We start from the raw sequence: 16,034 nt of genomic DNA on the forward strand, positions 1-16,034 counted from the left end.
AATCTTTTATCTGTCTGTCTGTCTTTTTTTTGTCTTTAGATGAGGCTGTGTCAAGCCAACATCAGACTTTTTATCTAGACAAACTTTTCTTTTCTAGTTGATTAATTACACGACAAGTACCACGTTAACAAAAACTTTTTATTCAATACATATCGTTTAAGGAACGCACAATAAATACACATTATAATAGATCATTCATAAGAAATACTGAAAACAGAATGAGGAGAATCTAACTGGTAACATGACATGATTGCTCCTGCCCGCATTCGATACCATTTATAGTCAGACTTGTATCTTATATCCCATATTTCAAAGAATTAGTTTTCTTGGACCAGCACTGTGTAAATACAATAAATCTGAACCAAACTCCAGACAATAAATCCTAAAAGGCAAAACAAAGTGTGAATTTGACCTCTTCGAGTTAGACACGATGGCAAAAATGAATTATAAAATGAATGCATTCCTGTTTTTTTAAGTAAACCATGTCTTAAGCCAAGTCAGTGTTTCAATGCTGCTGCCCACCAAATTATATCCTTAGAAAACATTCAGTATTTTCAATCATTTGACAACACATCAGCTTCTCCCTTCCTTTATGAAAATATTTAATCTTTAAAGGCGAGGTGTGTAATGTCTGCAACATATGGCACCATACATGCAAAAATAACTAGATTTTGCCCGTATAAATCTCACCACTATTAAACGAGGGTGTTGCTAAGGTGTTCTGGTCGCCCGTTCCAATTTAAGTCCATGGGATTTTGTACCAGTTTTGTACTCCAAACAATCTAAACTTGTTGGGAAAATCAGCCGGGATAGTAGAGAATATCTTAACGTCAAGAAATGACATCATCTTTAAGGATTCGAGTATTTCAGTCCCACCCCACAAGGTCACGCTACTATGGTAATGACATAAAAGGAAATGGATTGTAATGTATTGAGCTTATTGACAGAGATTCTCCATTAGACAACGACTCTTTCCTTTAAGAGGATAAACCGACAGATGCGTCATAATGTTTGTGAGTTGAAAATTAGAGCTTCATCTTTAAACCAGTCCGTGCTTTGAATGGACAGTTGACACGAAAATGAGTTACGTCATCATTAACTCACCATCATGTTGTTCCAAACCACAACAAGAGAATATTTAAAAGGTAACTTGTGCACTATATTGCAGGTCTTCTGAAGCAATACAATATATTTGTGTAAGGAACATCATAATTCTGTGTAAATGATGACAGAATTTTCATTTTTGGGTGAACTGTCCCTTTAACTAGGTAGGAAAAGAATGTGAAATGAATATTAGCCACTGCGTAAACTATTGCACTTAACAAATGACTCTTTAGAATGATTTGCTCAGTTATAGTTCATTTGTAAATTAACAAGGGATGAAACAAATGTCATGCCTTAAAATATTTCTCGCTATAACTTGAGAAAAATCTGTTCATCTTTCTGGCTTTCATCCATTCAACACTTATTAATGCAATAAATGTAAATGACTACTTTTTGCTAATCTTATATTAGATATTTTGTCTTCTAGAGTTTAAACACTTAAAAATAATCTTCACCTGACTGAAATGGAATGCTTCATTCGCAGTAACTTGATGCATTGCAAAGTGCATTTCATCACAAATCCCTGTATAATCCCAAAGACTTCAGTATTTCAGTTTGTGTATCTTAATCTGCTTTTAAAAAGTTAAATCTGTCATCGAACTAATTTTCTATCTACACTCTGACTTTTTTAAAGCAAATGGTGATAGTGATATGTAGCTCTCTAATGATAATAATAGTGTTATGTCTCCATTAAAAACTTGGTATAAAAACATAAGATCAAAGGCTATGTTCGAAATAGTATTTTACCATGCTATTTTTACTATTTCTGCAGTATGCGTGGACTAAGCGGATAACTTACTGCAGTTTGCCAATATGTGCAGTATTGTATACATTGCATACTTCTTGCTAATTTGTTAGTATTAATTCAAAGTTCAAACTGTAGTCTGGTTGTCACATTGCATTTCAGTCAGGTCTGCTGTCTTCTTATGAAAATTATGAACTAATAAATGGTTATTTTTGCGTGAGAGTTGTATACTGCACATTTTAGCAAGTGTAGTAAGTAAACTGCGGCAATAGTAGGTACAGTATGGTAGTAGGCTATAATGAACAGAGCCATTGTCATGGCACGGTACCAGATAGCCCCGCCCCCCTCAGTGCTCCGATAATGATTGGTTACGGTTGTGTAACATCAGCCAATGGAAAAGTGCAATTGTGTTGAGAAAATGTATTGTGTTCACAACTTAAATATGATGGTTTTGGTTTTGTTAGCGAAAGGCAAATGACCAGCACATCTTTTAAGAGCCATTTTCATGCTTTTACTAACTCTTGATAAAACATAATATATGTGTACGAAATCGCAAAAGTATTTTCTCTTTTACAGTACATTGAACTACTAAACCATAAACTAACGATGAACGCTAAAAAACATGCTTTTGTTAACCATTTAGATATACACTTACTTCAGAACACGAACAGCAACAATTAATTTTTTCGGTTTTCTTTTTTGCAACACTGACACAAATACATAGAAAAGTTCTATCCACATTTCTGCTCAAAACTAGAACTTTTGAAATTACAAGAACATTGCGTTAGTGCGAGGCCAGAAATATACTTTACGCAAATACGTTGATCCGAACGCTATGCCAGCTTTGCAAGTGCACGGTCCCGAGTTTTTGACGTTAACAAAGAGTTAGCTAAAAATGTTTGTGCCTTTTATATGCGTTATTATTAGCTAGATAGCTAGCTCTAAACATGGACGACAGTTTAACTAATTTGAATAGCAAGATTTTCTTCAAACCATTGCTTCGACATGATGGTAGTTGACATGAAATGGAAAACTGACGTTAAAATAAGACAGTTTATGCTAATGCCAATTAGCGCCCCTTGTGGCAGCACTAAGAATACAATGCATTTTTGCTGCTGCGCGTTATGAATTGCACTGTGATTGCATTTCTTTTTTTTTGTTGACAGTAACAGTTATCTTAAAATGTCTGTGCCTTTAAACTAGATGCTTTATTATTAGCTATCTAGCAATAAACAATGCAAAAGTTTAACTAATTTGTTTAGCAAGATTTTCTTCAAACCGTTGCTTCAACATGATGGTAGTTGACATGAAATGGAAAACTGACGGTAAAATAAGACAGTTTATGCTAATGCCAACTACAGTATAGCACCACTTGTGGCAGCACTAAGAATACAATGAATAGTTGCATTGTATTATGAATTGCTCTCCGATGCACAACAGAATTGTCTGTGTTCACATATTTGCAGAGAGTATATTTTGGCCCCAAAGCTTATCATTTCTGTTATACAATATGATTTTGCCGCTTATACCGTTTTTTTTTTTATTCCAGTAAAAATACATATTTATGGACCCGTCCCACCAATGTTAGACGAATTGGAACAACGGTGGGCAGAATCAAAGGCTACTTTTATAATCTCACCACAATTTGAATCAAACGTCTCAAACTTAAACTGGGGTAGGCTCTGCGAAAGCATCCAGTATAGCTGGTCCTTTCGTGTTGTCCGTTAACGAAATGTCAGGCAGATTGTGAGGCATCTCTTTTGGCTGTTCAGCTATGTAACAGTTACCATTGGCGGTGTAGCCATCCTGCGTATTGTTGTTGTTCAGATAGTTTTGGAATTTCATCTGGCTTAGCTCTTCTGATTGGCTGAGGAAGGGCCCTTTGGATTGGATGCTTTTATCTGCTTCTGGAGCACAACGGCCAATCACAGCTGTCGATCCATTGTCGAGGGTGAAGTGGTGATTGGTGTATGGCTGTTCGGGGTGTTGGGAGTAGTCCGTGTACTGGTCAGTGGTCACATTAAAGGGACCCTGAGATATGATCCTACTTGAGTCATTAACCCTTTCTTGATAAGAAACGGAGTCCTCTACGTAGGCGTCACTAGCATGGTTGTTGGTGGTTAAAAGTGGTGCAGCGTTTTCCATCTGATAGTACTCTGCCGTGGAGCTAATGTAGTATGAATTGCCATTGGTTTGGTTGTACGATGTAACCGTATTCTCTGGGTAACACATCACAGAGGGCGTAGCCACCTCACTGCATGGCGTTGGCATAGTCGGCAGTCGAGCGTCGAATTCCTCCGTGTTGACTTCATCTTCATCATCTTCCTCCTCCTCAGAGTCACTGTTTGCCAAACTCTGTAAGCTTGAGTCAGACAGACTACATAGACTGCTGCTCTCATCCTCGTCTTCATCGTCTTCCTCATCATCTTCTTCCTCATCCTCGTCATCCTCTTCTTCCTCATCCAAGGCCTCATCCATGTCATCGCCAGCCTGCAGGTGCATGACAGTGCTCGACGGAACGGAATTGGGGATTGCGTATTCCAGTGCATGCTGGCCCATCGTCAGCGGGCTGCAGTGACCATTCGGGTCGCTGTGGAAACCGTTGCCAGTCGCAGTGGCCGCAGTGCCGGAATTCTGCTGCTGTTCTCGGCTCTTTTCTAGTTCAAGCTTCATGATGGTGTGCAGGAAATGTGTCCGGACACGGATGGGGTTAAACTCTATCCGACCAGCTGCGTTGCTGCAGCCCTCTTTTGTGCAACCGCATGGGAATGACATTCGGTCCACCTGTGGATATTCAAGAACAGGTTTACCAGATGTTAGTTCAGGCTAATATGGGACAGTGTTTCTTAAAATGATAGTTGTGGGGCCTTTGCAGTGCAAGGTACTGTTAATATTAATTTGTTTCAGTTTTGATTTTAATGACATTTTTTGTTTACTTTAGTTTGATGAGGATATTTGTTACTGTGTTGGATCGCCACTTGATAAAATATCTGGGACCTGAAGCAGAACCAGTTGAGAACCTCTTATGTAGGATGGTTTGAATTACACACAGCTGCAATAATTTAAATTTAACTTCTCTCTTCTGAAGATCCGATGTACCACATAATATTTAACCTGCTGTATCAGTTTGATCTAATGTCTTGTTTAACATCTTAATCAGTTTTATTAGGCCATGCATCCATTAGACTTTATCTTAGTGACATCTAAATAATTTTTTCTTGTTAAGCTGCCATATTACATTTCCTTGACTACAGTATATGGACAGAGGATATGCTTTTTTCTAGAAATCTTGAGGGACACAAATGAAAACTGTTGTGTGTGAAAATCCCAGGAGATCAGCAGTTACAGAAATACTCAAACCAGCCCATCTGGCACCAACAATCATCCATGTGATTATCTTATCAACCAATCGTGTGGCAGCAGTGCAGTGCAAAAAATCATGCAGATACGGGTCAGGAGCTTCAGTTAATGTTCACATCAAGAATGGGGCAAAAATTTGATTTCAGTAATTTGGAGCGTGGCATGATTGTTGGTGCCAGATGGGCTGGTTTGTGTATTTCTGTAACTGCTGATCTCCTGGGATTTTCACACACAACATTCTCTAGAATTTACTCAGAATGGTGTGCCGGCGCATCCTTATTCATCATTACAGCGGAAATGACATCAAATTCTCAGTCGTTTTGGGGCATACAGATAAGTGTAAGACATCATTAGAGACTATAAAGGGTCTACTTTTATTTGTGTACACTCACAATAACAACAAAACCTTGTGCTTTTGTAAAATAAAAAGGGGCTCTGTTTTCGCAAGCATATTTCTGAAACACGTCACAAAATGAACTGAAACTCCACAAATACTTATCACACAAACATGAACCCTATGTCTAAAGAAAGCTTAAAATGTCTACTTTTAAATAAAACAATTCAAATTTAAAACAAATATTCTCCTGCAATGTAATCTGTATGAAACAAAGTGATGTACAGTTTCTCCTGGCTCAGCTAATTATCCCTAATGTGATCACACCCACGAGCAGAGGGCGCTATTCATACGGAAATGTGCTGAGACGATCAATGCAAATGGTGAACGCCCCCGACTGTGCCTTAAAAACATCAAGTTCATTCACTTTTCTGCACGTTTGAAAGATCGCATGATCTTCGGTGGGAAGCACCTGAATAGTGACGAAGAGTTAACATTTTCCTCAGAAGAAGAGCGGGACTCCGATGAACGTTTGTATTTTGAAGAGAGATTTGATCCAGCAGAGGATACAATTTCGGACGAGTAAGTCATTTAGTTTTCATTAGTTGACATGCTATTTTATATAAACATGTACATATTCTACTAGTGGGACTGTTTCCAGACTTGCCAGCCAGGATTCAGAGTATTGACATTTGAAATATGTCCTAATAGGCAAGTTTTAGTTACATTTAAATGCTGTTTTGGCTAAAGCAGGTATTTAAATTGTATGCTGGATGATATAAATATGATATGTAATATGATATAAAAATAGATAGTTTAGATTATATTTTAACTAGTGTTTATGCTGCCTCATTATCAATGCTTGTGCTTGCAAATATGTGTTTGGGTATGAATGAGTAAAATGTTATGTAAATATGCCCATATTAGAAAATCATCATCTTATAATGAATTCTGAAGGATCATGTGACACTGGAGATTGCAGAAATGATGCTGAAAATTCAGCTTTGATCACAAATTGCATTTTACAATATATTCAAATAGAAAACTGTTCTTTTAAATTGTAAAAAGAGTTCAAAATATCACTGTTTTTACTGTATTTTTGATCAAATAAATGCAGCCTTGGTGAGCAGAAGAGACTTCTTTTAAACGGTAGTGTAGGTCTAAAATTAAGTAGTCTTTATGTAAAGAAAATGTATAGCCAGCTACTACTTTTAACTTAAAACTTGATTTAGATCATTAAGCCTCCTCACATTCATCTTTGTCACATTCCACAGCCCAGGGGAGGGGTCTTTTGTCTCAGGTGTGAATTACAATCAATATTTATGATAGTTCACGCCTCCTCGCATATGACCTTTCTAACACTAACAGTGTCTTACAAAAGTTAAATGACTAAATTGTTTTGTATGAATGAGTGATCAGGATTTCACATAATTTTGTAGCATAAACTCTAGGCTACAAGATCCAGTTCTCAAAAGTCTTGTGGACAAATGTTTAGTATGTGTTATATGGCCTTATTTCAATGACTTACATTTTTTGTTTTTTCAAAAACTATGCATAAACGTTATTTTCTCAAAAATACAAACATGTACACACATGTCACTCACATATTATTGTAGCCCAGTTTGTGCTGAATACAGTGTTATCAGACTTTATCCATTAATATGATTTTAAGCAAATGTCAAGGCATGTCAAAACTTCTCCAGGGCCCAAAACACCCTCAAACCCCAGAGGGTTAATGAGAGAGATCAACGGAGAATGGCCAGACTGGTTCGAACTGACAAAGTCTAGGGTAACTCAGATAACCGCTCTGTACAATTGGTGAGAAGAATATCATGTCAGAATGCTGTTCTGTGATGCGGGTTGGCGCTGTTTGGTGGCACGAGGGGGAACTACACAATATTAGGCAGGTGGTTTTAATGTTGTGGCTGAGGGGTGTATACTTATTAATTAAAAAGCAATAAATCATAATATGTTAATAATTATATGACTTATTTACAATATATTAATTTCAATTTCTTATTAAATGTATACTGATCAGGTTTACATGAAAGTCTTGTAGTAGAAAACCTTTCGAGTACAACACCAGTGTGTAATGTGTGTATTTGTTGATGCTACCTGACACTTGATGCCGGCGAGACTGCATGTGCAGGTCTCGGGGTCGCAAAAGAGTCGGCAATCGCAGCCGCAGTCCTCTCTGGACACCCTGATGGCTCGCAGCTCGTGTTTCTCCTCCACATCGATCTTCTTAACACCAGATGAGCGCAGTAGAGCGCGACGCTTCTTGGTGGTCAGAGGCTGCAGGAAGAAGTATTCGTCCACCTCAGTGTTGTCAATGTCCAGGTCATCGTCAGAGATATCGTCCAGCGTCAGTGCGTTCGCCTCCTCCGACTCTACAGAACCGTTCTTCGTCAACTGAGGATGATAAATGTAATCAGTTATCTATCTAGTCAAAGATGCTTCTATTTATACATTTTAAATGTTTCAATGTGCCACAAAAATCAATACAGTGTTCCCAAACATTTTGACCAGTTTACTTCCATGACTTCCATGACCTGTCTAGCCACTTTATTTTATTTATAGCTGCTGCAATCCATCTAACAGTGCCATAAGTGATTTCAGAAGTGCAACGATCTTGGGTGGTGCTCCAAGGGCGTGTAGGATACTCCACAGTGAAGTATGGCAAACGGTGTCAAAGGCAGCCTTCAGATCTATGAACCCAATGTAAAGATGGCGATCTTTATGGAATTCATAGGTCTTCTCTATCATCAAGCGAACGGCAGAGATTTGGTCTATCGTGGAGCGGTTAGGCATGAAGCCAGCCTGCTGGGGACGGCGGCTGCTTCTGATGGCTGGGAGAGCACGAGTGAGCAAAATCTTGGTAAAGAGTTTGCCTGGGATGGAGAGCAGGGTAATGCCTCTGTGGTTGCCGCAGACTAGCCTGTCACCTTTATGTTTCCAGAAGGGCAGGATGACTCCTCTGGTCCAGTCGCTGGGAAGCCTTTCTGTCTCCCACACCTCACTGAATATGTGGGTAAGCCACTCGACAATGGTTTCACCCCCAGAATTTAGCATCTCAGCGGTTATTGCACAGATGCCGGGGGCTTTCCTGTTGTTTAGTTTTTCCAGAGCGGCTCTGACTTCCTCAGGTGTGACAGGGTCTGTATTGCAGACAGCACTTAGGGCTGTAGCATTAACGGTCGATAAGGTGGCGGTATCAGCAGGGGAGGTACCGTGCTGCAGAAGGAGGCTGAAGTGCTCTTTCCAGCTTTCAAGGCAGTTTGCTTCAGTTGCTATAAGATTGCCATCGGAATCTTTCACCAGTCTTGATGCGTGGACCATTACGGGCTTGGCGCAGCAGACACGGCTCATATTATTGAAAAAAAAAAAAAAAAAACTTTTTTGTTATGAAACCGATCAGAGATTTCAGAAGTGCAGCATTTAATTTAAACTTACATTTTATTTTAAAAAAAGACACTAAATGCACAGACAAAATAATTCAGCATGCAGGTTTGGATCAACAAGGGTGACTATTCCTTTAAACTTCCTTGGTATTTTCATAAATACTGGGAATCCCAACAATAAGAATAAGAATATAGCCATAATAAACAAAAGTGTGATTTATTTCCTTACCCGGACTCGTATAGAGTTGAGTTTCTCCTCTTTAAGGTGGTCTCGGAGCATGTCCCTGTGGATCCTCTCCTGCTCCATGGCGAACTCGCCCAGTGTGTACTGTCTGATGCAGCTGTGTCTGCTGGACATGCCCAGAGTACTGCCACCCTGACTGGGCACACTGGTAAAGCCCTGCCTGCGGCTGAAGTAATACACCGTCACCTTCTCAAAGCGCACACGCCTCGTCCTCATCCTCTTCTCGCGCTTCAGGATGGAGGATGCTAAAACAAGACATTAAAGTAATTTTTTATTTTTTTTTTTTAATAAAGTACAGTTCAGTTTTTACATAAAAATAAATAATAATAAAAAATAAAAAAAACATTTAAAAAGTATTGTTCCTGTAAAAAGCATTGTATCGGAGTGATTTGTGCAATATAGTGCTTGGCGATACATTGAAAATTTACTATAACCTATTTTTTGAACATTATAAAATTAAACAATATTTTAAATATTGCATTGAATTATTACAGTCGTGAAAATTTTATCATTATGAAAATTGTGATGACTTTAATGCACTTTTTATTTGCTTGCCATTTGACTTGTTTCACATTCCCCGCCAACTCGCGGCTCATTAGTACAGTATAAGAACGTTAAAATGTATATGTTTTTAAAAAGTCTTTGATTTTAACCTCAGTGACTAAATACCAATATATTTAGCAAAGCTTGATTAATTGCCGTAAATCCATTCTTAAAAGCTGTCTTTTTCAATGAATCGTTTCAAAACACTGATTAAAATATGTGTTTGCGTGATCACTCAAAAATGTTCATGGAAGAAAATCCATGTGTGGCATTTTATATGCTTTAAATATCTTTTTTTTTTTACTAAAAAAACAGCATTTGTAGGTAAATAGTTCTGTTTATTCTGCATTGTTTTATTAGAGCATATAAATGAGGTTTACCGTATTTTGCTCTTTGCAAACATTTTCTAGAGCATTTCAAGTATACTTTGGTTTTTCGCTTGCTTGATCATTATACAAATTTCATCATCTGCACAGTTGAGGACCGTCTGGGTGCAACCAAGTTTTTCTAGACATGCGGACAGACTATGCCTGTCATCTGCAGTTGTGCCTTGAGTTGAATGTACCAGAGACTATTTAGCCTGAGACGGACCACTTGTATTAAAATGAATGGAAGGAATTGGACAGCCCAATTTGGCGGATGTAGAAAAGGTAGTCCCACCTTTCAGGTAAATGAGCCTATCACCTTTTAGATACAGGCATCCCCTGTCAGTCAACTCGGGAATGCGTAAGCACATTAGCTGGACCAACCTGAAAAATTGCATTTTTAGCATAATGCAACATTTATGATACCATTGTTGTCAGATTTTACCTCTGATTTGAAATATACCCTTTGATCGTAATGTAGACCAACTGTTTTGGAGATTTCGGTCTTTCCCAATTCAAGCTTTACTTTTATGCCTCTAGTATCCATAGAAAATAGCTGTCCGGCAACGTTACAAAGATGGCTACCAAGTGTACTGTTTTGCCTTGAAAGGGACTTTGACTGTACTAAAGAATATTGCACGTTTCAAACACATCTGCATGGGCTCGCATGCCAAAAGAGCACACTTTGAAAGGCTAGAGGTCTCAACTGTTCACGAGACTCACGGCACGCAGAAAAACGAAGTATACACAAGACATAAATGGCTATGATGGCTGATGAAATTATTGTTCCTCTGATCACAAAAATCACTCTTTTAAGCCATTTCAGATCAAATACAATAGCAAGAAAAATAACGAATATCCTCAAAAGACTGAAACATATTGAGTATATTCTTTTTAGCTACATCACTCAGCCTTATCTCATTCTCCTTTGTGCGCCCCTGGTGGCTCCTTTAAGGCCAGCATTCCTGCGGTTCTCACTGTTTGGCTGTTTAAAGGGGGATGGTAAATATTCCCTGTATAAATATCACCAGTCCTGGAGTTTCCCCGATTCTGTCTCTCACACTGCTGTCTTCATGTCGGACACAAATAGGACAAATAAGAACCATCTGTTGCTGCCAGTCCCCCGCTCAGTATCACCAGCACAATGCACAAACACATAAATGTGTGCACTATGCTTAACCTACTCCGACTCCAGCAGGAACTCTGGGGCAGAGCTCAAGTAGAGGGCTTTCTACTGAAAAAGGAAAAATGTGAGCCAAAAATGTTTACAAGTGCAGTAATGTAGAAAAAAAGACTTTTGAGGGAAAGTAATTCAATCAAATAAGTCACAAGTACAAATACGATGTACTACAGTGATTTTTTTCCCATAGTTAAATGTGTTCCTTAACCGTGGTAAAGAAAATCACTGTAACGCATGGCATGAGTTGCTTGTAGCTTTAATAAACTGGAGGCAACTGTAATATGATAGATATGAAGATTTACATTCAACATGCTTAAATCTACAGCAAAACCAGTTATACTGTATTATATACTGTATAAAAAAAAATTCCACCAAAATATATAGTTAATTTATTTTTAATTGTTACAAAATTGTTTACTATAGTAAAACCATGGTTTCTGCCACACACTATGGTTACTACGGTCTACAAATTGTGTTTTTTGTATAGTAAAACCATTATAACCACAAAATTATAATTTTAATTACCATAGTTTTCCTGTATTTTCACTATGAATATCATGGTTAAAATATAGTTACTGTAGTAAAACCATGGTAAATTTATTTAGAGGGAATGGAAAACTATTTTGATCCTGTCCACTAAGGGGCTCTGTATCAGCCTGCCCCAAAAACGAAGAATTAAAAAAATGCTCTCCATTACCGCATACGTCGGAAAATGCCGATGTTACAAAACAGATAAGGGATTACCGCGGATGTGTCTAATGGTGCGTTCATGGGCGGATACACCCGGGACGGAGGTGTTTGGCGACCTTGGTGTGCGCATAAGTACAGAGATGATTTCACCTCTAAAGAACTAAATTGTGCCAAAAAATGACCAAAAAAATGACTAAAACAGCCACGGCCACCCCTGGCCTTCCCCTAGCTCCGCCACTGGGTGTGTCCACTTAATGTCAGAATTACCGTAAATACGAGATTTCAACTTGTAAAAAACATTCACGTCTGCTTAGGACACGTAATTCTGAAATTTATAAACACTGAAATGTATAGAAGCTTTGACTTGATAGTCGTGATGTCATGTAAAAATTATCAAAATGCCAGCAGCCTCAACAGTTAAAGGTAGTGAACGGATATTTCATTTTATTTTAGCCAATGTTACCTGGAGCGCTTTCTTTGTTCTTAAACATTTTGCAAGGTCATGTATATTTTGCTGTGATCAACAACAAAGCAACATGTAGATTAATTTTCCAGGCCGTAAACAGTTACAAGTAGAATCTCAGGTGTGTCATCTCGTAATTACAGTGATTCCAACACAACATGAATGCAGCATTTAACTCTAGGCTGTTTAGGGTTGCTAAGCAACTTGGCACATTAACCCCATAAACCCCTCCAAGGGGGGCTCTATCGCAAACAAAATGTATGCTTAAAATGTTAAAGTGCCTGTATACATAAGTCAGGCATATGAGGAATCATTTGAAAGCTTAGAATCTGAACTTTTCAGAGACAAAATTAATAATAAAATTAGTTCCCCCTAGAGGTAATGGGGAAGAAATAAGTCCTTCACATAGCACCTAAATGGAAAAGTCTAATTTCAAATGAAAGCTCTCATTCTCAGGAATGTGACCGTACAGTAAATTAATTGCCCTAATAACTCGAAAGATTTCTTTAAGTCATCAAATACAAACATCTAATTTATACTCAAATAAATGCTGCTGTAAGCCCCAAGTAGCCAAAAACCTTAAACTTTCTAAAAAATGACCTATTGTTTACTTGTCTGTGAGCTTGCTTGGCTGAATAATCCAATGGTATATCTTAAATGTCCAGAATAAAATATGCCATCCAGAAGGAAAAGTATGTGAAACAAATCATCAGAACATCATCGCAAAGGGGCGGAGCTCGTCTATCTAATGACACCTAGATTGAGTGATCTGTGAGGGTTAAAATGTGTTACAGCACCACCTATATTTCAGACCTCTATAAAAAAAGGGCAATGCTTTCTAAAGGAAACTGACTCCTTTGGGATACCCAGTTCTGTGGGTCATCCTTAAACATCTGGTGCACATGAACTTCTCATTATTTTTAATGAGGTAACGAGCGACACAGCACATTTAAGAGCACAGAAAGGTGGTGGAGCACTCAAATGTGGAATCGATTATGCTGAATAAGCCAACAATGTGCAAGGTCATGTAAACATCTTAAACAGCGTTATTTTATCGGGGTAAAGTCATAAACGGTTTAAGCAAAAAGAATCAGAACATGTACATTTTTGCTCATTACCCTGATTTCATGTTAACATATTTACTGACATTCTTAACGGCTTATCCAATGCACAGAGTAACCTGATGATATCAGAACACATGTTAACGTGGGTTTCTTTTATTTCCGGGGTTTTGTGTGTGTATATATACACACAGTATCTCACAAAAGTGAGTACACACCTCACATTTTTGTAAATTTGAACCAATTTGGACATTTTCACTTAGGGGTGTACTCACTTTTGTTGCCAGCGGTTTCGACATTAATGGCTGTGAGTTGAGTTATTTTGAGGGGACAGCAAATTTACACTGTTATACAAGCTGTACACTCACTACTTTACATTGCAGCAAAGTGTCATTTCTTCAGTGTTGTCACATGAAAAGATATAATCAAATATTTACAAAAATGTACTCACTTTTGTGAGATACTGTGTATATAATATAATATATATATATATATATATAGTAAAGTGTAAATTCAGTAAAGTGACAGTAGATTTCATAATAATTTTCTTTTTCTAACAAGTAACAGGGTAGCTTGACAAAATGCAACATTGCTGTTTGTTTTTACTGTATGCACCCTTTTTTACAGAATATGCATTTTCACCATAATTTAACGGCGTCTATATAACTTTATATTTTCCACGTTTTTTAATTTAATTTAGAACTGTATTCTATGGGTTATTTTAGCCTGGGAATAGCAACAAAAACAAAGCAGTCATCACTGCTGTTATGGGGTTTTTAAATAAGTGCCAAGAAAAAGTATGTGACCCCTATGGAATTAGCTGGTTTTCTGCATTAATTGGTCATAAAATGAATCTTGGTTTCATCAGCCACAAACACAAGTATAGTCAAAATGTGCTTAAGTTAACAACACACAAACAATTATAATCTTTCATGTCTTTATTGAACACATCCCATTAAACATTCACAGTGCTATGGAAAAATTAAGTGAACCCTTGGATTTAATAACTGGTAATTGAGCTCCATGTTTGGGAATGGGGGCTGATCACATGGACGTGGCTATTGTGGGTCATGGTCAAATCACCACCAACCGGCAGCAGGAAGTGATGCTCTTAGAACACATTTTGAAATAGTCCTGTTATTTTTATTCAAAACCCTTCAAAAGTTTTTAGAATAATGTCAAAAGTCACAGCTGGTGTAAAATTGTAAAGGGATTCTTGATATCTTAAATACTGTTATGCCAAGAGATCAAATTCTATAATTTTGTAGTGTATTCAGGTGTATTTGACACACTCAGCCATATGACATGGATGTGGATATGGTGGGTCACGGTCACAGGGCCTCCAGCTGGCAACAATAGATGTGACACTTCGAATAGGCTTTGAAAAAAACAACCCCTCTTATTTTCACCCGTCACATCAAATTTCCTACTAGTGTCAAATTTAATAAGGTAAGGGGATTTTTGATATTTTGCATGATATTTTCATAGCCACAAGGTAAATAACAATATTCTTTTTTGGACTGTTCAAGGGTTAACACTTGCCATAATTACATATTTATTACATTTGCCACACACATCAAAGTTGTTAACCATTATGTGTGAGCAGAAGGTGTCTTACTTGTTTACTCGACCAAATGCATGTGTCCATCATGCATTGTTTTCCAAAAGCCAACGGGTAGAAATGGACCCATGGTGCTTGGGCCCGTCATCGCTGCTTGCAGCTATATTTCTTATTTGAAATTATATAACTCTGGGTGTATATAAGGTGGCTCTGAATAACTGCTTTTGTTTTATTCCCAATCATGTCAACTGTATCTGAGAAAAAGTTTGTGTTGGTACGACAAATCAATATAAAGTTATAGCATTACAAAAATTATTGATCATAGAGTCCAAAAACTTCTCCAAACAAATAAAACATAATAATTATACATATGAACTAATTACACATGCAAACACAACAATAAATAAAGGTTTTGCATAGCATGCAGACATGATTTTAGTAATTAAATTTCACAGAATGAATGCCATTTGACACAATGAGTCAGTGTAATTTATTTGGCGCCATTTCCTGGTGACCATGTGTAACATTGTGCTTCAAGTGGATTATCGAATGATCTTTGCAAATGATTACCTTGGGTGTGGCCTCGTTGGAACGATAATCACCTCCACTAAGTAATGATGTGTGACATTTTATGTTCTGTTCATTTTTCGTGAAGTTATAAGCGAAAATGCGGCATATAAGCAAAACCAACATAATTGCATAATTACATATACTTAGCTATTACACGCTATATGGGTATTTGATGAGTTTGATATGTACCGTGGATTTTTTTTAAAAATATATAATCAAAACAAAACATTTCTGATGTGTCTGCAAATTTGAAAGCAATTAGTCAGTTTTGGTCATAATGTCTGCATGCATGGGAAAACTTCTAAGCTTTCAAACGATACCGCTTTTGTCTTTGTCAAGTCTGTAGTTATTAATATTTTGACAAATCTTTTTCCTCACAGGCCCGCCAGTGAGCTTAAATGGTTATAATTCAG

General features: G+C 37.5%; 1 protein-coding gene across 3 annotated transcripts in view; it reads right to left on the bottom strand.

Moving 5' to 3' along the window:
• Nucleotides 1–126: 126 nt before the first annotated feature.
• Nucleotides 127–16,034, bottom strand: part of csrnp3 (cysteine-serine-rich nuclear protein 3) — a 67,831-nt gene continuing 51,923 nt past the window's right edge. For all 3 annotated transcript variants that reach the window (XM_052142726.1, XM_052142727.1, XM_052142725.1), the window contains 3 exons: nt 9,174–9,433; nt 7,659–7,955; nt 127–4,633 (listed from right to left, as the gene is read on the bottom strand). In XM_052142726.1, the coding sequence (XP_051998686.1) occupies nt 3,515–4,633; nt 7,659–7,955; nt 9,174–9,433 (1,676 nt within the window). In that variant the 3' untranslated portion in view covers nt 127–3,514. The remainder of the gene's footprint in view (nt 4,634–7,658; nt 7,956–9,173; nt 9,434–16,034) is intronic.

The sequence above is a fragment of the Xyrauchen texanus genome, chromosome 14 (assembly GCF_025860055.1).
Source record: "Xyrauchen texanus isolate HMW12.3.18 chromosome 14, RBS_HiC_50CHRs, whole genome shotgun sequence".
In the NCBI taxonomy this organism is placed as follows: domain Eukaryota; kingdom Metazoa; phylum Chordata; class Actinopteri; order Cypriniformes; family Catostomidae; genus Xyrauchen; species Xyrauchen texanus.